General features: G+C 39.4%; 1 protein-coding gene across 2 annotated transcripts in view; it reads left to right on the top strand.

Moving 5' to 3' along the window:
* Positions 1-23,310, top strand: part of runx2b (RUNX family transcription factor 2b) — a 53,933-nt gene that overhangs the window by 7,405 nt on the left and 23,218 nt on the right. For both annotated transcript variants that reach the window (XM_057823446.1, XM_057823445.1), the window contains exons 2-3: positions 948-1,104; positions 6,978-7,082. In XM_057823446.1, the coding sequence (XP_057679429.1) occupies positions 948-1,104; positions 6,978-7,082 (262 nt within the window). The remainder of the gene's footprint in view (positions 1-947; positions 1,105-6,977; positions 7,083-23,310) is intronic.

Here is a 23,310-nt window from a genome sequence, read left to right as displayed (position 1 = left end):
TGTGTCTAGCTTGGATCTTTTACATCCATTCAAAAGTGAGCTTACTTGCCGGATAACACTAAATGACGTCTGTTAAAAGCATTCATTCATGCTCATGACTGTGTCATGTCATAATTATGATTGTCAAATGACAGTCTTATTGCGCCACTATCAAATAAAGTGTTACCAAATACCATAACTAGCCATTAATGAAACAACTGGAACAGTAACTGAAGAAATAATTAGCACAGAAAATGAATTTTGATTGTTATTTACATCTGTAGTGCTGCAATGCATGCTAGGAGGCATGTTGGACAACAATAGTGTTGCCAGCGGGTGGCAGCAGAGGTTGACTGTCTCCCCCAAGGGAGCAGTGATGGCCAAATGAAGATTCTTGAAGCAATGACATGGTGGTTCATTTGGTCTTATGACAGTTTTCTGTAGTCACTGTAAAATAAAGTGTTACCAGTTAATATCTTTTTGTGTAAATATCCCTAATACAGTGAGGACAGCTGCTGCTTATAGTCTAGTGCGGCTTATCTATGAACAAATACCATTTTCGTGGCAAATTTGGTGGGTAGCAGCTTATAGTCAGGTGCGCCTTATAGTGCAAAAATTACGATAATATAGTACTAAATAGACTGTAAGCCGTTGAATCAAATCGTGGCAGACTTATATGGTTTACACCTCTTGTAATACAGTATATTTCAGTAATTGTGTAATTATTTTAAAAGTGTTTTATATTTTCATATTTTTGGTGGGAATAAAAATCTTATTTTAATCTTAAAATAATACAATTTTAAATTGTATGTATTCTATATAAAGGGTGTGGTGGTGCATGACTTAAAACATTTAGGCTACTACTACTCGAGTACAGTTGGAGACGCTATCATCGATAAATTATGATTTATCATGGTGTTCGAGTATATATGGCAATATTTTAAGACATTTTGTGCCTTCGCCGCCAGGTAGTGGCTCTGGGAGACATAACGGACGGCACGGTGGTGACTGTGATGGCGGGCAACGATGAGAACTACTCGGCCGAGCTGCGCAACGCCTCGGGCGTGATGAAGAACCAAGTAGCGCGCTTCAACGACCTGCGCTTCGTAGGCCGCAGTGGCCGAGGTGAGGCGAAAAACACCCACGCACTTAACACACTTAGGTGGTGAGGATTAGTGGTCTCCTTGGCTTACGTGGCGACCACATAATTTCTTCCACTGCCAGCGCACGTCTGAATCAAAGTGATTCAAAGCTTCTGCTTGTATAGTTCTCACTGGAGCACAAACCTATGCCAAGGCCAAACAATCTTAATTGAAATCAGCATCCAACCCTCCTGTATTAATCAGAATGTCTTTAAGTTATTAGGGAAAATCATCGTTTTTGAAAATTTATGAATCATACGCGAATCGTTGCATGTCGACTCTCGATGAATCGAATAATCGATGTATTGCACACCGATAACCGATACTATTATCTGTACCGATCAACACTGAATTGACATCCTAGCTATTGACAACTACTCAGAAAAAATGTGCCGAGCATAAGCAGAGTTTGACTTTTGGGGCAAGTGGGGCACAACATGTTGATGACCTCGAAATGCAGTGTCAGCAATAAATTGGATTTACAAGAATATTTATAATAAAATGTTGAAAATGAGCGTTTTTGTTTCCCATCATTTTTGAGGGGAATTCTAAATCAGACTGCTTAGGACAGCTATAATTTTTGCCAAGATCGTCATCCATTGAATATGGTACGGCCGCCGGTGTTGGCTCTGTTGTACAATTAGCGTCTTTAGTGGGGCAAATTGAAACTCCGTTCATCATTTCGGCAGTGCTCTCTGGCGTTTCATGGTCCACATTTTCAATCCTTGGTTCTTGCTCAGTAGTTTTTGTCGCTTATGAAAGCTTAGGTTTGAAAAAATTACGTGTATCCATCTTGCCTCTGTGGTCCTCAGGTGGTTTTGGCTAACCAAAGCAAATGATCATTCTAAGGTGTGAGTCACATGATCTGTTCGAAAAATTATTTTGACCCATTATAATTTTTTTTCTGTTCATTTAATTCATTTTGGGTTTTTTTGTATTATTGCTTTACAACTTATATAGACAACATTTTACCGGAAAACTCTTAATTTTAAAATCATACATAGGAAAGTCAATTACCGTATTGGCCCAAATATAAGACGACCCTAATTATAAGACGACCCCCTCTTTTTCAAGACTCAAGTTTGAAAAAAGACTTTTTGAACACCAAATTAACTTTTATACAGAAAATAATTACAGTACACCTGAAACAAATGATTATAACAATATATTTCAGAGAAAAAGCATGTTATTTTGCCTCATTCAAATCTTGATATCTGAACATTTAAAAAGTGCAATCACATTCGTAAATTAATGGCTTCTGGTTTTTGAAATGTAAATAAACCAATCTATCTCTCATGATGAAACAACAAAATTGCAATAACTGCATTAACCATCAAAGTGAGGTCTAACTATAACTGTAGTCTTGAAACAAATCTGAATAAGGAAAAAGATTGCAATAAAATAATGCAAACTGGTTAAACTTGAGAGTAGCTGAGATCTGTCATGACAGAACATTACTAATGTTATCTGGCGCCATCTAGTGTCGTGAATGTGTATAATGTCTAGACTCCGAATTTAAGACGACTCCCACTTTTTCAGTCTTATTTCAATGCAAAAAACACAGTCTTATATTCAGGCCAATAAGGTACATGCAATTACACTTTTCGGCCACCAGGAGCGCCCCTTAAACTCCACATATGGTGTCGAGGCTGTGCAGTATGTACTTTTTGAAGATGTTACCCTACCCAAGATGGCCGCCAATTATAAGGAGAGCTTGTCACTGTTCTAAAGGTGATGATGGAGGTCCAATCAATAGTGTGGCATCCAATCATCCCTCTGCTATGAATTTCAATTAGTTTATCACTAGTAGACGTCCAATCCATTTTATGTAGGAACGAACAAACGTCAATGAGTTAAGCAATGTCTGACCAAGCCATCATCGTAATTACTTTTCATTACTTTACAAGTGAGTTTGCAATCATTTTGTATTAAAAGAAAAACAACCCCCCCCCCCCCCTCAAAAAATGTAGTATCAGTACTACCGATCGATCGGGTCCGATCACGTCATTTTCAAAGTATCGGAATCGGCAAAAAACTATCGGACATCCCTTTTTTAAATTTTTTTTTTTTAATTAAATCGTTTTCTAATTGTATTTAACGTTACAGACAAAATGTCTTACATTCATCCAGAGTCTTTAGTTTTGGCTTAAAGTAGGGCTATCAAATTTATCGTGTAAACGGTGGTAATTAATTTTTTAAAAATTAATCATGTTAAAATATTTAATGCAATTAACGCATGCGCTGCACGACCCACTCACGCATTGCCGCGTTCAATCTATAATGGCGCCGTTCTACCGATATATAGAGCTAACAGGCAACGTAAAATGAGTAGAGAAAATTTTGGCAGTCTTTGGAGCCTCTTTTTAATTGGCTAAACCCTTAAAATCCCTCTCTCAACAAGTAGAAATATCGTAGGAAGCAATGTGGTGAAGAACGGTAGTGGTTGATCTTTTCCTTAACACTCTATGTTACTTCCCAACACAGAGAAGATATATCAATTGGTGCCACTACGCACAGTCATGGTTGCACTTCGCATCATGCATTTGGGCAGAACAGTTAAATGGCTACAGTATCATTTACTGAAAGCTCAACAAATACACTAGATGGCAATATTTGGTCACAATATACAAAGTCACATTTATCCTTTAAGAATTACAAGTCTTTCTTTCCGTGGATCCCTCTCACAGAAAGAATGTTGATAATGTAAATGCCATCTTGAGGATTTTAGTCATAATAAACAAATACAGTACTTATGTACTGTATGTTGAATGTATATATTCGTCCGAGTTTTATTCATTTTTTTCTTAATGCATTGCCAAAATGTATATGATCAGGAAAAATTATCGGGAATGATTGGAATTGAATCGGGAGCAAAAAAAAAAGCAATCGGATCGGGAAATATCGGGATCGGCAGATACTCAAACTAAAACGATCGGGATCGGATCGGGAGCAAAAAAACATGAGCGGAACAACCCTAATCAGTACAGTATCGGCTGATACCACACAAAATCTGTACCGGGAACCAAAAAATTGTTGGTGCAACACTGATTGGGGCAGCTGATTTGAGATATGAGTGTTTTGAGTTATGAACATGGGTATGGAGGAATTTAACTTGTATCACTAGGCACCACTATATGAGGGAGGAAATCTGGTCTTAAGCATCTGGTCTTTTTTTCTTAATTCAAAAAAAGAGCCACCATCACCTGTCCAGTTGCCTGTCTTTTCTGAGACGGCCCACTTATCAGTGTTTGGCCTGTTGCCGGGGAAACCCCTGACACAGAATCTGGCGACAGGAAGTGACATAGGAGCCCGGGGCCGAGAGATCAGACTACGAGGTGTCTGAAATAAACACCGGGACTGCAATGATGAGGCAGGATGCCGATGTCGATGACGCATCGGGGTCGTGACGGCCACGATTGATAGCGCAGGTAGCTTAGTGTAAGCTGATACTGTTGATCGCATCGTGGGCTTAATAGAATGGCAGCGAAACCTTTAAAGGCAATGGGAAATTCCTATTCTTTGCACCTAAAGAGGATTTATTGTCAATTAAGAAAGCACGTGTGTTTTTGCAAAGTGGGAGGAAAGCATTTCTAAATGTGCTTTCCAATAAAACTGTCACTGAAACGAAAATGAAGCACCGGGAAGGCGATCCAGCGGAAGCGTCCACTTCATCATCCAAACATGGCGCACACCTGTCACATGTGGACTCCCGTTAACGTGGCGGACGCCCACGCGTGGACAGCTGCCGCTATGACTCGCCACATATAACCCCCTCAGACCGCCCCCGTTTCCTGTCCCCTACCCGCCCCCGAGCGTTGCCACGGTTACACGACGCATACCTTTTGAAGTCTTCATAGCGCTGCCGAACTGGTGTCTCTGAATCACTGCATTCCTGGTGCTGACACACGTTCGCGCACACAAAGATGAGATTAAAGTCAACAGCTTTATCACAACCCACCTTTGTAATGTTAGCACATTGGATCCTTATATTTCAGTCAAAATTGATGAGACGTGTATCATGGTCAATGGCATACAGTAAATTAACTCGTTCAATGACATTAACGAAGATAGACATCCAATCATGTGTTTTTTTTTAGATTATTCTGCTGTAAATTTAAATGGATTGGACGTCTATTGCTGTCAATGGCAGCCAAGTAGTCAAAGGGAAAGACAATACCTTTTGTTATGTCCATCCCAGTGGAAAGAATCAAGTTTAATGAATTGATAATACCATAGACTTCATAACCGATTGACATGACTTACACCTAATGCACAAAAATCACCAAATGCAGAGAAAATCACCTATTTTTTTCAGGATCAATAGCAGTATTTAACATATCATATAAGTCTTTGACCAAAATAGCAACTTTTTAAAATTTATTTACTGTTTTCAACAGCTAATAAATCACTCAATTTAAGAATTGAAACTTAATACTTGAGGAAAACATCGGGATCAATTATAAATAATATTTAAATAGATTATTAATACATTCTATATACAATCACAACTTATCATAGAAGAGAATAGCCCTTTATTATTATTATTATACACTATATGCTGTTAGCGAATGAAGCTAGCGGCCGCTTGACGTAAACAGAGCTTTTCTGGCGAAAATTCTTGTGAATAAATGCTTAAATCCCCAAATTCTTCATAGATATGGACGTAAAACAGTCTCGATTCTTGGTTAAAGGCAAAGAAACCGTGCAGTTGGCGTTTATTTCACGTATATACGTCGAAGTACAATGCTACTCTGTTACCAAATTAGGCTAGCGGCCGCCTGACGTAAACAGAGCTTTTCTGGCGAAAATTCTTGGAAATAAATGCTTAAATCACCAGATTCCTAATAGATAGGGACGTAAAGCAGTCTCGATTCTTGGTCTAAAAGCAAAGAAACCATGCAGTTAGCGTTTATTTTACGCATATATGTCGAAGTACAATGCTACTCTGTTAGCGAATGAGGCTAGTGGCCGCCTGACGTAAACAGAGCTTTTCTGGGGGAAATTATTGTGAATAAATGCTTAAATCCCCAAACTCTTCATAGATATGGATGTAAAACAGTCTCGATTCTTGGTTAAAAGCAAAGAAACCGTGCTGGTAGCATTTATTTCGCATAAATATTGCCAACTATGAGGCTAGTCAGTTACGAAAATTAGCTGCCTCCATGTGTAAACAAAGAAGAAAATTCCTGCGAAAAAAAATGCTTCACTCACTGAATTCTTTGTAGATATGGACGTAAAACTTTCTCGACACTTTGTTAAAAGAGAAAAAAAACGGGCAGGTACGCATCTATTTTACTTATATATGCCATAACGGTTCCCATTCTCCCATTGATTTTTTTTTACAATGTTTCAAAATGCATACATGCTAGGAAAAATATAATAATTACCTTGAATACTTGAATAAATCACTCTTGAGACAATTTGTATGCGGTACAGCTTTCCTAGTTCTTCAAAGCTCAAAGCTTGAATTCAACTTAGACATGAGTGTGTGCCGTCTTCGCCTGACTATTCGAAATGAAGCTCGGCCCCCTATGATAAGGCATGACGCAAAGAATGACAAAGTCAATAGGTAATGAAGTCTATGATAATACATAGAATTGCTTGTGAATGATGAACCGCAATATGGCGTGTGCCCCCAATTTCAAGAGAGGAAGTGGCATTTAAAAGAGTCCACACACTCTAATAAAGGGGCAACATAAGACCCAAGTGTCTCTAGTCAAGACCTTCTCAAACAAGCTGCTGTTGTCCAGTATGAATTCTTTCCTGTTCATATTGAATGAGGCGCGTTATCCCCGACACACATGGCGTGTCAACTTTGGTCATAACGATGATGATGTCATTTCAATGTCCCCACAGGGAAAAGCTTCACGCTGACCATCACCGTGTTCACCAACCCACCGCAAGTCGCCACTTACCACCGGGCCATCAAGGTTACAGTGGACGGACCACGAGAGCCCAGGAGTGAGTACATGCAATGCGTATCTACAGTGGTACGAAACAGTATCTGAACCTTTTGGAATTTCTCACATTTCTGCATAACATCACCGGCAAATGTGATCTGATCTTTGTCAAAATCACACAGAGGAAAAAAAAGTGTCTGCTTTGACTAAAACCACGCAAACATTCATAGGAATTCAAATTTTAATGAGGATAGTATACAAACAATGACAGGAGAGGGAAAAATAAGTAAGTGAACCATCACATTAAATATTTTGTGGGCCCCTCTGTGGCAAAAATAACTTCAACCAGACACTTCCTGTAGCTGCACATCAGTCTGGCACATCGATCAGGACTAAACTTGGTTGATTCTTCTCTACAAAACTGCTGTAGTTAAGTCAGATTCCTGGGATGTCCGGCATGAATCGCTGTCTTTAGATCATGCCACAGCATCTCAATGGGGTTCAAGTCTGGACTTTGACTTGGCCACTCCAGAACGTGTATTTTGTTCTTCTGAAACCATTCTGAAGTTAATTTACTTCTGTGTTTTGGATCATTGTCTTGTTGCAGCATCCATCCTCTTTTTTAGCTTCATCTGTCTGACAAACGGCTATAGGTTTTCCTGCAAAACATCCTGATAAACTTTTGAATTCATTCTTCCATTAACAATTGCAAGTTGCCCAGGCCCTGAGGTTGCAAAACAGCCCAAAATCATGATGCTCCCTCCACCAAGTTTCACAGAGGGGATGAGGTGTTGAAGTTGGTGAGCTTCTTCCATTTTTCCTCCACACATGATATCGTGTGTTACTCCCAAACAATTCAACTTTGGTTTCATCAGTCCACAAAATATTTTGCCAAAACTTTTGTGGAGTGTCCAAGTGCCTTTTTGTGAACATTAAACGAGCAACAATGTTTTTTTTTTAGATAGGAGTGGCTTCCTCTGTGGAGTCCTCCAAATAACACCATTCTTGGCTATAGTGTTACATATAGTTGATGTGTGCACAGACATATTGGACTGTGGCAGTTATTTCTGCAAGTCTTTAGCAGACACTCTGGGGTTCTTTTTTTACCTCTCTGTATATTCTGCACCGAACTCTTGGCGTCATCTTTGGTGGACGGTTACTCCTTGGGAGAGAAGCAACAGTGCCAAACTCGCTCCATTTGTAGACAACTTCTCTGACTGTCGATTAATGAACATCCAGACTTTTAGAGATGGTTTTGTATCCTTTCCCAGCTTTATACAAATCAACAATCCTTTATCCTCTGTCTTCAGACAGCTCTTTTGACCGAGCCATGATGCACATCAGACAATGCTTCTCATCAAGACATTTCTTACCAGGTGTGTGTTTTATAGTGGGCAGAGCAGCTTTAAACCACTCATCAGTAATTGGGCACACACCTGACTTAAAATGTTTGGTAAAAATTGGTTTCATTTGCTCTTTAGGTCTTCTTAGGCACAGGGTTGACTTACTTATTTTTCCCCCTTCTGTCGTTGTTTGCATGCTATCCTCATTAAATTTTGAAAACCTATAAAAGTTTGAGTGGTTTTAGTCAAAGCAGACCCTGTATTTTCATCTGTGTGATTTTGACAAAGATCAGATCACATTTGATGGTAATTTTATGCAGAAATGTGAGAAATTCCAAAAGGTTCAGATACTTTTTCATACCACTGTATATACTGTAAATTTTTAAAATTGTGTGAGCATTCAGCCCTAAAAGTGGGATTTGAGGAGGAATCAGATATGCCTGCAGTTTGAACGCAGCCTTAAGCCAGCTTTTCCATGTGGAAAATCAAAGTAGGAAATTTGTGTAAAAATATGTAGAATTTCAGTCAATGAATGACACCAGTAAAAGCAGAGTAGTCCTCATAAGTCTCATTTGCCTGTCATATACGTATTAAGGAGGTTGTTACTGTTAAAAAGTTATGAAAATGCATTTCAAATGGATTGGACGTCGACTGCCGTCAAACCGTTTCAAAGATTTTTAATTTAGTTTTTAAGAGCCACACGATTGGATGTCTAATAATTTCTTGGTGTAGTATTTTATAGCACGTTTTAACTGACAAAATTATTATTACATTTCTTACCATTTACATTTATTTTATTGGGGAAGATGATTTGAGATGCGAGTGTGGATGGAATAAAATCTGTCATACAGCGGCGGTCCTGAACAATGAACCACACTAACACTTTCCCACACTGCTTCAGACACCAAGACAGTGAGGTGGAATATTCCCGAGAGGCTACACCGGGTAGCAATAGAGCTCGTATCAGCTCCTTTTAATAGGCAGTATAAAAACAACTGAGCAGGAAGTTAAGGAAAGAAAAAAAAACTTTACTATAGTTGAGTCGTCAGTGCCAGCTGGTCTGGCACGCAGCTGTTTGCCTCCTTCTTGAGAAACTCAAGAAAAATCAAGAGGGAAAAAAATAACTGCGACTTGACAAACAAGGCTCACATGTGGCACCGGGACAGAGCGGAGCCGGCAGACGATGTCGTTGCCGCCGCTAGGAAAGCTGCTCGAGCTGCCAAGGACACTCTCACTTGCACACAGAAACACGCTCACACACGCACGCAGGGGTTTGATCAAAAGCATTTCCTGTGCATCTGCTGCTGCGCATCACATGACTTTTTGGAGGCGGTTGTTTGGCAGCCAACAGATGCGACTTCACAACAACCAATTTGTCAACAAAGCAGTGGATTAAAAAATGAAAGGTACCAAGATAAGGCCGCCTAAAAGCATTACCACCAGACAGTATGTGTTTTTTGTAAGAATGTTTAAGTTAATGAGTTAACTCTTAGTTAAGTAAGTAGGGCTGACAGGGAATGAACATTCGCTAGCGTTAACTCTGAGTTAATTCACAAATTAATTCAGTGTTATTGACAATGATAAAAGTCCAATCTGCTGAGAATTTAAAGCATTAAAGCAGTTTATCACTAGAAGAGGTCCAATCTATATGAACTGAGAGGCAGACAGCGAATGAACATTCATTAGAGTTAACTCACAAAAAAAAGTCCAATCTGAGAAACTTTAAATGAGTTTATCACTGGTAGACGTCCAATCCATTGGCAGGACTGAACTGACTGAACTGGTATGAACATTTGTTCATTCGCTGCCAATCTCCCAGTTAACTCTGAGTTAACTCACAAATTAACTCAGTGTTGTTGACGATGATGGACGTCTGATCAGCTGAGAATTAAAAATTAGTTTGGCACTGGTAGACGTCGAATCGTTTGGACATGGAGGTGGCAGCATGTAACATTTGTTCCAGTTAACTCTGAGTTCACTCATTAATTAACTCAATGTCATTGACGATGACAGACGACCAATCTGCTGAGAATGTAACTTAGTTTGTCACTAGTAGACGTCAAATCCATTTGAACTGGGAGGCTGACAGCTAATGAACATTCATTAGAGTTAATTCTGAGTTAACTCACAAATTAACTCAATGTCATTGGCGGTGATAAAAGTCCAATCTGCTGAGAATTTGAATTAGCTTATCACTAGTAGACCTACCAGTGCAAATGGATTGGACGTCTATTGCCGTCAGTTGCAGCCAAGGGGTTAACATTAAAGCCACCCAAGAAAACGTTAAGCCTTTTTAATTCACTGCCACATTAGCCGTATTCGCTGCCAACTTCCCAGTTAACTCCGAGTTAACTCATAAATTAACTCAGGGTCATTGACGATGATAAAACTCCAATCTGCTGAGAACTAAAATTAGTTCATCACTGGTAGACATCCGGTCCATTTGAACTGGGAGGCTGACAGCAAATGAACATTCGTTAGAGTTAACTCTGAGTTAACTCACAAATTAACTCAGTGTCATTGGCGATGATAAAAGTCCAATCTGCTGAGAATTTAAATATGTTTATCACTGGTAGACGTCCAATCCATTTGAATTGGGAGGCTGGCAGCGAATGAACATTTGTTTCAGTTAACTCTGAGTTAACTCATTAATTAACTCACTGTCATTGATGATGATAGATGACCAATCTGCTGGGAATTTAACTTAGTCTGTCACTAGTAGCCGTCAAATCCATTTGAACTGGGAGGCTGACAGATAATGAACATTCGTCAGAGTTAACTCTGAGTTAAATCACAAATTAACTCAATGTCATTGGCGGTGATGAAAGTCCAATCTGCTGAGAATTTAAATTAGCTTATCACTAGTAGACCTTCCAGTGCAAATGGATTGGACGTCTATGGCCGTCAGTTGCAGCCAATGAGTTAACATTAAAGCCACCCAAGAAAACGTTAAGCCTTTTTAATTCACTGCCACATTAGCCGCATTCACTGCCAAACCTCCCAGTTAACTCTGAGTTAACTCATAAATTAACTCAGGGTCATTGACGATGATAAAACTCCAATCTGCTGAGAATTAAAATTAGTTCATCACTGGTAGACATCCAATCCATTTGAACTGGGAGGCTGACAGCTAATGAACATTCATTAGAGTTAACTCAAAGTTAACTCACAAATTAACTCAGTGTCATTGGCGGTAATTAAACGCCAATCTTCTGAGAATTAGAATTAATTCATCACTGGTAGACATCCAATCCATTTGAACTGGGAGGTTGACAGCTAATGAACATTCATTAGAGTTAACTCTGAGTTAAAAATTAACTCAGTGTCATTGACGGTGTTAAAAGTCCAATCTGCTGAGAATTTAAATTAGTTTATCACTCCTAGACCTTCCAGTTCAAAATGATTGGACATCTATGGCTGTCAATTGCAGCAGATGAGTTAACATTGAAGCCACCCAAGAAGCCTTGATGCCTTGATTAATCACATTTAATCGCAAGGATCTCGTATAAAATTTAGTTTTAGTTCAGCCCCTCATATGTTTGTGTCTTTGCGTGTATGGCTCAGGACACATATTGCGTGAGCGTGTGATTGTCTGTTAATGATGTCATTAACAGAGTGCAGGCGCAAGGCAAGTAATAGCCCTCATTAAATGTCATTTACCGCTAATGGGTGGCAAGGAGTGGCCATGTGCGAGCCCAGGTTCCGCGTGAGTGTGTGTTGTGCACGAAAACGACAGAAATACATACACACAACGGTAGCAAAAAGAACACACTTTCTCCTAGCAAATCTGCTGTTATTCAATCAAATTGATGGAACCCTCACACGAGAGGTGACAAAAACATTGTGGTGTCACACAAAGCTAGCTTTGTGGCCAAGTGTCTGTGTGTGTGTTTTGTGGAGGTCAGAGTGTTAACAAGTCTGGTGAGGAGGCAGTGGTTCTGCAGACCATATTAGTGGTTACTTGCAAAGCCCGCACATAGACCCACACAGCCAGGCTTTTAAACCTACTCATCTATATAACGTGCCTTAATGACTCACTGACAACTTTATGACAATAAGTGCTGTATTTCCTTAAAAAGTACCGCAAATGTAATGCAATTATTATTATGTAGTTAGCATCCTGTTAGATATTAAAAAAAAAAAAAAAAAAAAGGAGTCAGTAAAGAAAGCTAATCCATACATGTAGAATACAAGTGTTCCGTTGGTCATGGTAAGTTTTTGGAATAGTAGAAAACATGTTGCGTTTCATAATCTTCATGACTCACAATTAAAATGTGGAAATTCCCTTTTTTCCCAGAGACAAATGTTTCGTGATTTGGCTGCATTGAGTGTGTTTTATCTTGTATGTAGTAGCATCAAAATCAACTACTCGCTACTTTACGCTTCAAACTTTGCGCCCTCTGTCCATGGTGGGTTTTTGTCAATTAAAAAAATAATTACAGTATTTTACTTAAAAATGTTAAGATATATTTATATATCAATCAATCAATCAAATTTATTTATATAGCCCTTTACAAAACCCGAAAGGTCCCCAAAGTGCTTTACAACAAAGACAAACATGGCTCAAGATAAATAAAAGGCAGGAAAGTATTATACGAGGGGAGTAAACATGTACAAATAATTGTTTTTGTTTATATATTTATTATTTACATCATAATTATTACATTTGCGTTGCTTGAAAACCATTCATTTTATTCAAAATATACATATGGCAGAAAACACTCAGGTGACTTGAAGTTCCGCTCTGAGACCCCCAATTTGGCCAAATTTCAAAATTGTCCTATATGCATGTGTGATACATCATTGGAAATCATAAAATCTCAATTTTCTGGGGGAAGAAAATTCTGAACAGGAGGGCATTTTAAAAATAAATAAATAAATTCTTCAAACTTCTAAACTCAAACTCGAGGTGCGAGCATGAGAGAGCATAATTCAAGACACCATGATTTTAACGAGATTTTATCGTGTACTTACCTTGTTTCGATCCAAAAACTCCGTGTTGCATGTCTCAACGAGTGTCAAGACATAGCTGTGAATGGTCACAGCCGGAAATTTGGGAGATTTTATGGGTGAAACATGGTAATATAACAAGGGTCGCAATGCAAAAATCGCAGACATCCAGGAGTGGTCGAGATTTTCTTTTTCAAATACTAGTATTTAACCTTTAAATTTTTTTTTGTTTTGTTTTGTTTCTGTGTTTGGATCGATTATTTGTCATCTAAAATATCAGGGAAAATGCGACGTTAACAAAAAAAAAAAAATACAATTTAGCGATAGTTATGAGCTAGATATCCGTGACCTATTTAAGGACACTATTTTTTTCATTGTGACGTAACAGTTTAAACTATGCGAGAGAATAATTTTTTAATGTTGTTTTTGTTTTTTTTTAACTAAATATTGGACATCAATTAATGATTCTAAGTTAAAATTGATAGACATTTTGAATGATAAATATAATTACTTACCTTCTTTTTATGGCTGGGTTGAAACAAAAGCATTTGCACGGTGTCTGTAAAAGGGTGTCTCCAGGATAAAACGGACAAATTAAAAATAGTTTGGGGGCTTAATGCTTCATGAAACTGCTATGGCAGCATATAGAACTATTGTTCTATCAAACACAACAGTTCTTTTGGCTTAAAATACTGCAGTTTATTTTAAAGAGGGGTGCAAGAGCAGAAACTGCTTTTTCAGCCTTGTCTGTATTTCCCCCCACATACATATAAGGTTTTTCCTTTTGTTTGTTTTTGTTTGTTTTTCTGTTTTTATTTCTTTAATAATACTTTGGGGGGAATGGGGGGGGGTTATATTTATGTCTTTCCAATGCTGTTAAATCTGAATTAATACATTGAACACACAAAAAAAAAACAACTAATGTAAACAAGCTCCGCCTCTACCACGCAGATTTTCGAGGGAGTGGGGGGGTCCCCATTAACCGTGAAAAAGGGATCCCTGCAATTACACAAGACGGCAAAAAAAAAAAAAAAAAAAAATTGTTTCTCACAAATGTTTTGGTTTCGGAATCCAAACCTGAGTTTTTTTCACACGGTTTACCTATTTATTATGTTGTTAGTACATGCAACAACAAACTATCTGTAAAAACATAATAATGTAAATAAACATTGCAGTCATGTCTGCTTTTTTTATTTGAATTTGATGTAAATATTTAATTTTCATTATTATTATTATTATTTAAATAAAACAAACATATATTAAATACGGTATCTTTTAAAATATACATATTTTAAAGAATATGATGTTCCTATAGTTCAAAAACCTAATACAATGGAGAAAAAAATTGATGTTTTGGATTTTGCACCCAAAAATTTGTTAAAAACAGGTGTCAGACTGAATTCAGTCGAGAGAAAAAAACAGTTTAATCCGGTATTATACATAGATGTTATATTTGTTAAATCAGTTGATCTATGAAAAGAAAAGAAAAGAAGGGGGTTTAAGCCAGAACTCTGTGGGATACCATAGCTGATGCACTGTATATACACATGAACAAAGATAAGTCATTATATTTTCAAATTATCAATAAACTTAACAGTAGAAAAAAAAGTTTAAGAAGTAGATTTTAGAGTAAAAACATTTTGATACAGAAAAAAGGTCAATTCATTAAAGTGAACCTCAGACTGTAATAAGCCACAATTGTTCTCTTTTACTAAAATATGATATTAGAAACACATATATTATTGCCATTGATTTAATAATCTATAATATTTAGTACATGTTTTGACCTACAGAGGGCGCCATGTTTTATGAGCGCAATGCACGCTGGGGCTGATGACACGGTTGGTGCTGGACTGGGAGAATAGCTGTGCTAGCTAGCAAGCGAATCTAGTATGACGACTAGCATGATTTTGTCACATTCAGCCGCTGGTCAGATTGTTTTGTTACAAAGCTGTGGGATGAGTTCCCAACGTCGTACCTGCACCCAATTCTAGCTCATCAGCAGTGTCTTTAAACCGATCCTAGGCGGCTTGCCTAGATATTGACTTGCTGCCATTTGACAGTTTGTATATCCTTTCATTGCTAGTTGCATTATTAGTAGTTAAACTAATTTTACACATTTTATTATAACGAAAACATTAAGAGGGGTTTTAATATCATATTATTACAACTCATACTAACATTTATCTTTTAAGAATTGTCTTTCTATCCGAGGTACCCTTTAACACAATGCCCGCCAACCTCTCCCAGTTCAAATGGATTGGACGTCCATCGCCGTCAGTGGTAGCCAATGAGCTAATACGGTTTGTTTTGAGTGCGTACCATCATAAAAGCCATTAACAAACATCCAAAGCACACAGCAAATCAGTCACATGACAACTAAAATAACAAGAGCAATGAAGTGAGCGAGTGGATTGAGAAGAAAGGAAGAAAAAAGTAACAAAAAGGACCTTCAGGCTTTTCCAGAGGCAGCCACTCAGTTGTGTGAAGTTCCTTGAAGATGTGCCAAGCGTGTGCGTGCGAGAGTGAATCAGTATGTTTGAACGTCTGCGTGCATGCCGCTTGCGTGGGTTGGTGAGTGAGTGAGCGCATGCGTGAGTGTGCGTGTGCGACACTAAGCGCAAAATCATTCAGAGGCCGTCAGAAAAAGTGAGGAAAAGGGGGGGGGGGGGGAGCAGCTCTCCCGTTCTGAATCATCTCTAATGTGTTTTTGCGTGAAATCATAGTATCGCCTCGGGGAGCTTGCCTGGACGTCTATAAGCATAAGTGTATAGTGTGTATGTGTGTTTTCCCCTTCCCTGGCTGGACCACACAGACGCCTGGCAAAGGTCCACCACAGTCAGCATGGCTCCGTTTCGCTCGCTTTTTCCTCTTCCTCTTTTTTCCTCCTCCTCCTCTTTTCCCCCCCTTCTCCTCCCTCCATCTCTGTTTTTATCATCGGCCCTCATTTCTTCCAATGCGTCCTCCCTTGATACCAGACCCCCGCGGCGGACGGGCGCCTGGCTGTCACCCTGCCTCCAACAACCAAACTTTTTTTCCTCTGGAAACCATCCACTGGAATAATACGTGACATTAAAAAAGTGAATATGGCCAATGTGAGGGCGCATTTTGAAAAAAAGAAGGAATTCATGGATGATTGACATGCACGCACACGCGCCGGGAGGCTTTAATCCGCCACAAAACACGCTTACTGTGGCTTTCATCTGCCAAAAAAGGTACATGTGGTGGCAAAGGTGGAAATGTGGTGATAACCATAGAAGCGGAAAGTATTGCGCAAGCAAAGTAGCAGTTAAGACAGGCGCCAGTTGACTTGCAACCCTAAGGAGGGAAATAAATAGTTTCTAAAGAACACTTAAATCCGAAAGTCCGTGCTCTTATTTTCATCCAGCTGATACACCAAATAGTGTTTATAGATGAAAAGACAGTGACAATATGCACAATGGGCCTAAGTAACAGAACGTACCGAGAACTAAAAGTTCTCTGGAATGAGATGAATGGTGAGTACGACACCGATGCCATTACCATCATACAAAAAAAATTATAACCCTTATACTGAAAGTGATTGGGAAAAATGGTAGTGGCTATTAGGTCTGAACGATATTGGAACTGACTGATAAAACTGCGATAAATTGCGATATATATTACGGTATTAAAGTGCATGTGACAAGAAAAAGCATGTTTATTTCATGATACACGCGGTATTTTATGCTCCTGAATGATATGAACCACTTGGATGTGTGTGGAAGCGATCGCTATGTTTATTTAGTTTTTTTAATCCCGCGCCATGAAAATGAGTGACTTCCGGCTTCGGCCTTGCATTGAGGAGGAGGGCGCTGTGACGTGTACGGATGAAGGCGTCCTCTTCGCTATACAGCCGTACTGTTGTGTATGAGGACTAAGGATTCAGCTGATTTTGCGGATTAATACGTTTATTTTTCGCATCACGCCAGCCAAACGGCTGCAGAAAAATCTTTCTTTATGAGGGAGAGGCGTGTGCGCCTTTTTGGAGTTTCAAAAGGTTCCCATTCACCGTGGATATTGGCCAAAACAAGCCAAAACAAGCTGTCAAACGATTAAAATTTTTAATCGAGTTAATTACAGATTAAAAATTAATTAATCGTAATTAATCGCAATTAATCGCAATTCAAACCATCTATAAAATATGCCATATTTTTCTGTAAATTATTATTGGAATGGAAAGATAAGACACAAGATGGATATATACATTCAACATGCGGTACATAAGTACTGTATTTGTTTATTATAACAATAAATCAACAAGATGGCATTAACATTATTAACATTCCGTTAAAGCGATCCATGGATAGGAAGACTTTTAGTTCTTAAAAGATAAATGTTAGTACAAGTTATAGAAATTTTATATTAAAACCCCTCTTAATGTTTTCGTTGTAATAAAATTTGTAAAATCTTCAATCAAAAAATAAACTTGTAGCCCGCCATTGTTGATGTCAATAATTAAACAATGGTTCATGGCTCATGGGTGCTGAAGCCTATAAAATCAGTCGCACCCAAGCGCCAGTGGAGGGCAACAAAACTCAAAAAAACTCAATTAACAAGTGGACATTTCACTCTGCTGTCATTTTAATCTGTTTGAGCGGGGCATGTGCGTTAATTGCGTCAAATATTTTAACGTGATTAATTAAAAAATTAATTACCGCCCGTTAACACGATAATTTTGACAGCCCTATTTTTTTCATTGCAAGCAAAATAAATGAAGACATTACGACCAAAGCATTTGTAATTGCAAGCATTTTCTGCGAGAAATTGAGCATTATCTGACAGAACTGCAGGGGTACCAAAACTTTTGGCCAGCACTGTACAAAGTGTCATCTTTTTTTTTTTTTTTTCCCAGGTCATCCTCTTGTCATCGTGCTGTGGGTTTTTGCGGTTATGCTGTGGCTTTTTGCATTCGTCTTGTGAGCCATTTGCTGTGGTGTTGTGGTTACTGAGGGGTTCGTGCTTATGCCAATTTGCAATTGCGCTTTAGGAATTAGGGATCGTGTTGTTGCAGTTTGATTCGTGCTTTTTTTGTCTTTTGTCTTTCTGACACCTCTCGGCCGCTGTATTTTAGTGACAATGGATGTACCCGACTTGTGCCTGATATTTCGTACGTTATTTTTCTTCTACGGCGTTTGAATTCGTCAAATGTTAGCACAGCTCTTTAACACAATTATAAAAGTCCTACCTCACTCATAGATCTTACTGTTTAAGATTTATTTTGCTTTATTCCGAAAACAAGTTGTTGTTTTTTCGAATTCTCCAGACCAAGTAATGTTAAATTAAGCTAGCATTTGGTGCCGTTAAGACAACATTAGCCTTGCTTCGCATACATAAATCAAGGGGAAACCACAAGTCTCACTGTTTGACATTTATTTTGCCAGATTATGAACAAACCCTGGCTTGTTTTTCTAGCTCCTAAGGCAGAGCTGTGCTAAGCTTAGCTAGGTTTGGCGTCTTGTGTTCTCTATGCCTTCAAGCAGTGAGTGTTAAACTAGCCCAGCTGTCTACATGCATGAAAGAATTCCAGTTAAAGACTTCTGACCGGTGTTTGCCTGTCTTATAGATTTTACAAATCGTCCGCTTGTCGACGCGTGTGAAACCGAATGCTTCCGTATCTTAAAATTAACCATGAATCAGTATTTACTCAATTTTGATGACTTTAGCCTAGCTTAGCGGGTTGCAGGTGAAACCCTTAAAGTGCGTATGACACCAAAAAGCACGTTTATTTCATATTTCTCGCGGTGTTTTATGCTCCTGAATGAAATGGACCGCTTGGATGTGTGTGGAAGCGCTGGTTTTATAAATTAAATTTTTGAATCCCGCGCCGTGAAAATGAGTGACTTCCGGCTTCAGTCTCGGGCTTAGGACGAATGCGAATGTGACGTCACCCGGGTTGGCATCTCACAATACTTGCCTGGCACGGCCAGACTGTTCTCCCTGTGTTTTTCAAACACTGAGAGAATAGTCTGGGACCCAGCCCATTAACGGCCTCTCGAGCAAGTACAAAATCAATCGAAAAATCAGATTTGTTTATTTGCGTGACGTGTTCTTAACGAGCAACGTCACTCTTCCGCGTCGGAACTCGGAAGTCGTCTCCACAACAACACAGATGGCGAACAGGAGAGCCGAGAATATGTTCCAATCTACGATAAAATCAGTTTTAAATTACCAAAAACCCATCGACACAAGTCATTGACAACTGTCTGTCTCGCGCTAGCCATGTTGAATAAACTCCGCTCTCCTCGTATGTTTACTTCCGCGCGCAAGACCCTCATCCCGCCCGTCGCTGATTGGTCCACTCCGCTGTCTGTTTGCTGTGGCTTGCTCCGCCCTGGAAATTTTATACGTTTAATGGTGGCCAGACTCAATAGCTGGAACAGCGGTGAGTCTGGAGTACCAGGCTATCACAATACAGCATTGCTTTATAGAGTGCAGATGGACTGCTGATTCAGCTGATTTTGCGGATTAATTCGTTTATTTTTCACATCACGCCAGCTAAACGTCTGCAGAAAATTGTTGCTGCACCAGGGAGAGGCGTGTGAGCTTTTTTGGGTTTCAAAAGGTTCCCGTTCTCCATGGATATTGGTCAAAACAAGCCGTTCTACTGTTGGACCATTGGATTTACAAGGAAGTGAGTAAACATCGTATTTTGTATTATGTTAAATACTGGAATATGGCACGTTTTAATATGGAGGTGACTTGCATTTTGTGGCCGCTCGTCCTCCGAAAATGCACTTGGCCGACGAACGGCGACTTGTCGCCCACCCACCCACCCACTGGGAGAGCGCTATACTCGGCTTATTGCCCTCTTCGTGTGCCTGGTGTTCTGTCAAATTTTCAACCCCATCAGAAATTGCAACTTTGTGTTAAAAATGGCCGCGAATACAGCGATTACAAAGTAAACACTACAAACTTTCTTTAAATGAAGGACTATTTACTTACGTTTGATCATGGACGGAAATGTAGAAAAGTTCTCCTCAGACACATCCTGCCATGTTAGCTGCACAACAACTGTACGCCGCTCTCTGTTTAAGTCTACGCCGTGTAGTAGAGCATTATTTTACGCCATATTTGTGTTGACCATGTGGCAGCTACGCGCTCCTCCGACGTCGGTCGGTTTGTCCGGCAGTACTCTGCAGCTGCTTCCCCGATGAGCTTCCCTGTCCGTAGCAAGGGAACGAGCTGTAACTTGCTCGCCACCGGGTGGGTTGCCGATCGGCGAAGACAATCAACAACCCCGCCGCTGTGTGAAATGATCTGGGCTAGTTTTGTGTGATTTTTCGCTTCGTAAAGCAAAAATAAGACTGAGACATCACCCGGTTCGGGTTAGTATGTCGACTAGCTGTCACGCCTCTTGGTTTGGTTACATTTTCAGAAGCCGAGGCAGGGAAATGACAAAAGCCTGACTAACTACGGTAGCATAAAATATCGTTCGGGAGGTAAAGGTGAAGTTGACAGTTTTGACTATTATGGAGTAATTTTCCCATGGCGTACTGCATAAATGCATTTTTATGATTTCATATTCCGTTTAGCACAAGACTGTTATTTGTACCATTGTACCATGTACATTTATACCATTTATTTAGCAAGTGGGGAAAAATACTTGGATAAAAAGAATATCCTGTAAAAATATTGGAGTAGAGAGAATAAAACAATGACATTTTGCGGCTGTCTTCGTCGCATTTTTCTCGTTCTGAATAATTCCCCATCAATGGGTTGAATTCTAAATCAGATGAAACCATGACCCTGCCGACGTCATCCTCCTGTTGGGGACGCGAGAGCCCTGTATTGGTAGGCGTGACTAAACGGCGGATTAAAAGACTAATTTCTCGTCATCTGCGCTTTGCAAAATTGTTGCATATAGTCAAATTGTCTCATAATATGATTCTAATTCACATAATAATGCTATTTAAGACTTATTTTTATCCTGTCGTACGCACTTTAAGTCTTATTTTTAGTTTTCTTTACTGTTATCAAGGCTGAAAAAAACTAAAAGAGCTTAAAACTGAAGTGAGAGGCTATGGCAATGTTAGCATAGCTTAGCATAAATCATCAGGTAAGCCACAAGTCTCTGCTTGACTTGTGTTTTGCTTAGACAAAGCCAGGTTGATTTTACAGCTCTCAATTCTGAGCTAAGATAACTTAGTCTTATGTTCCGTGATGCCTCCAAGCAGAGTTTACAAACGGCCCTGTTGTCACTGTAAATCCCTGACACGAATGTGAAAGGGATCCATTAATTATCATCACACAGCTTCTTTTTTCTCTCTGTCTGCTTTTCTTTTGATCAGATTAGCCCGGCGCGCCACAGAGCCTTACTTGGAACAATAATAAATCCTCTAGGATCACCGTTCTTAGCACTACTCCTGAGTAAGCGAGTGGTTCTACATCTGGTACGAATCTATCCTTGCTTCCGCCCACCGGCCGTGGCAAAGAAGGAAGTGGCGGGAGGCAGGGAGGATGCTATCACCAATCTGCCCTGCCATTTTCCGGTGGTGGCTAGTAGCAAAAATGAATAATGGTGGATAATTTAAGGTGGATTGTTTTGCTCTTTTGTATAATAAGTGCATTTCAGTCTCCAAGATTAATATTAAGATCCAATCTAGTTGATCTAAGTTAACGTGAGTTGAGGAACTTCATTCAAGCAGGGTTAGTAGTCCTTTGCCGCCATCTTGTGCCTACTACAGGGAATTACTGAATGGTATAAACTTTTTTTCAAGGGGCAAATGTATTTTTGATATTTCTGGTGGGTCTCGCTTTCTATGCCCCATAAACAGTTCCCTACTTTAACTTTTATCAGTCTCAACTATCTGTACTTGTATTGAAGTACACAGTGTAAGTACTTTTGCCATCACTGCTGACCATGATAATACTGGTGGGAATGTCAGGGACTTTCCCCAAATGTGGGTGAAATCATCCCGCCCCTTTTCCTGCTTCTTCAGAAACACCCCGGGCTCATTGCTCAGCAGCCTGAGCAGAGTTCCGATAAAACAGCTGAGACACGAGTCTTCTGGCAGCAGAAGAAGAAAAGGGCTTTCCTTAAGGCCATGAAAAAGCAGTGTAAATGTGCTCAATTTAACGTTTCAGGGGGTGGAAGTCCACCTGATGAACAAACCTCATGTAAAAGTAGGGGTTCTCGGTTAAATTCTGAACAATGTACTTACAGTGGTATGAAAAAGTATCTGAAACTTTTAGAATTTATCACATTTCTGCATAAAATCACCATCAAATGTGAGCTGAACTTTGTCAAAATCACACAGATGAAAAAACAGTGTCTGCTTGAACTAAAATCACCCAATTATTTAGAGGTTTTTATATTTTAATGATGAACAATGACAGAAGGGGGAAAGATAAGTGAACCATCACATTTAATATTCTGCCCCTCCCCTGCAGATCAGTCTGGCACATCGATCAGGACTAATCTTGGCCCATTCATCTCTACAAAACTGCTGTAGTTCAGTGAGATTTCTGGGATGTCTGGCATGAATCACTCTTTAGTTCATGCCACAGCATCTCAATGGGGTTCAAGTCTGGACTTTGACTTGGCCATTTGGCAGCCATTTTTTTACATCAGTTATACCCACTCACATAAAGTGGTATGAAAATGTATCTGAACATTTTGGAATGTGTCACATTTCTGCATAAAATCAACATAAGTGTGATCTGATCTTTGTAAAAATCACACAGATGGAAATACAGTGCCTGCTTTAACTAAAACCAACCAAACATTTATAGGTTTTCCTATTTTAATGAAAATAGTATCCAAACAATGATGGATGGGGGGAAAATAAGTAAGTGAACCATCACATTTAATATTTTGTGGCCCCCCCTTTGGCAGCAATAACTTCAACCAGACACTTCCTGTAGCTGCAGATCAGTCTGGCACATCGATCAGGACCAATCTTGGCCCTTTCTTCTCTACAAAACTGCTGTAGTTCAGACAGATTCCTGGGATGTCTGGCATGAATCACTCTTTAG

The sequence above is a fragment of the Corythoichthys intestinalis genome, chromosome 19 (genome assembly GCF_030265065.1).
Source record: "Corythoichthys intestinalis isolate RoL2023-P3 chromosome 19, ASM3026506v1, whole genome shotgun sequence".
NCBI classification, from domain to species: domain Eukaryota; kingdom Metazoa; phylum Chordata; class Actinopteri; order Syngnathiformes; family Syngnathidae; genus Corythoichthys; species Corythoichthys intestinalis.
The sequence above is the reverse complement of the archived record's forward strand: the minus strand, read 5'-3'. Positions and strand labels throughout refer to the sequence as shown.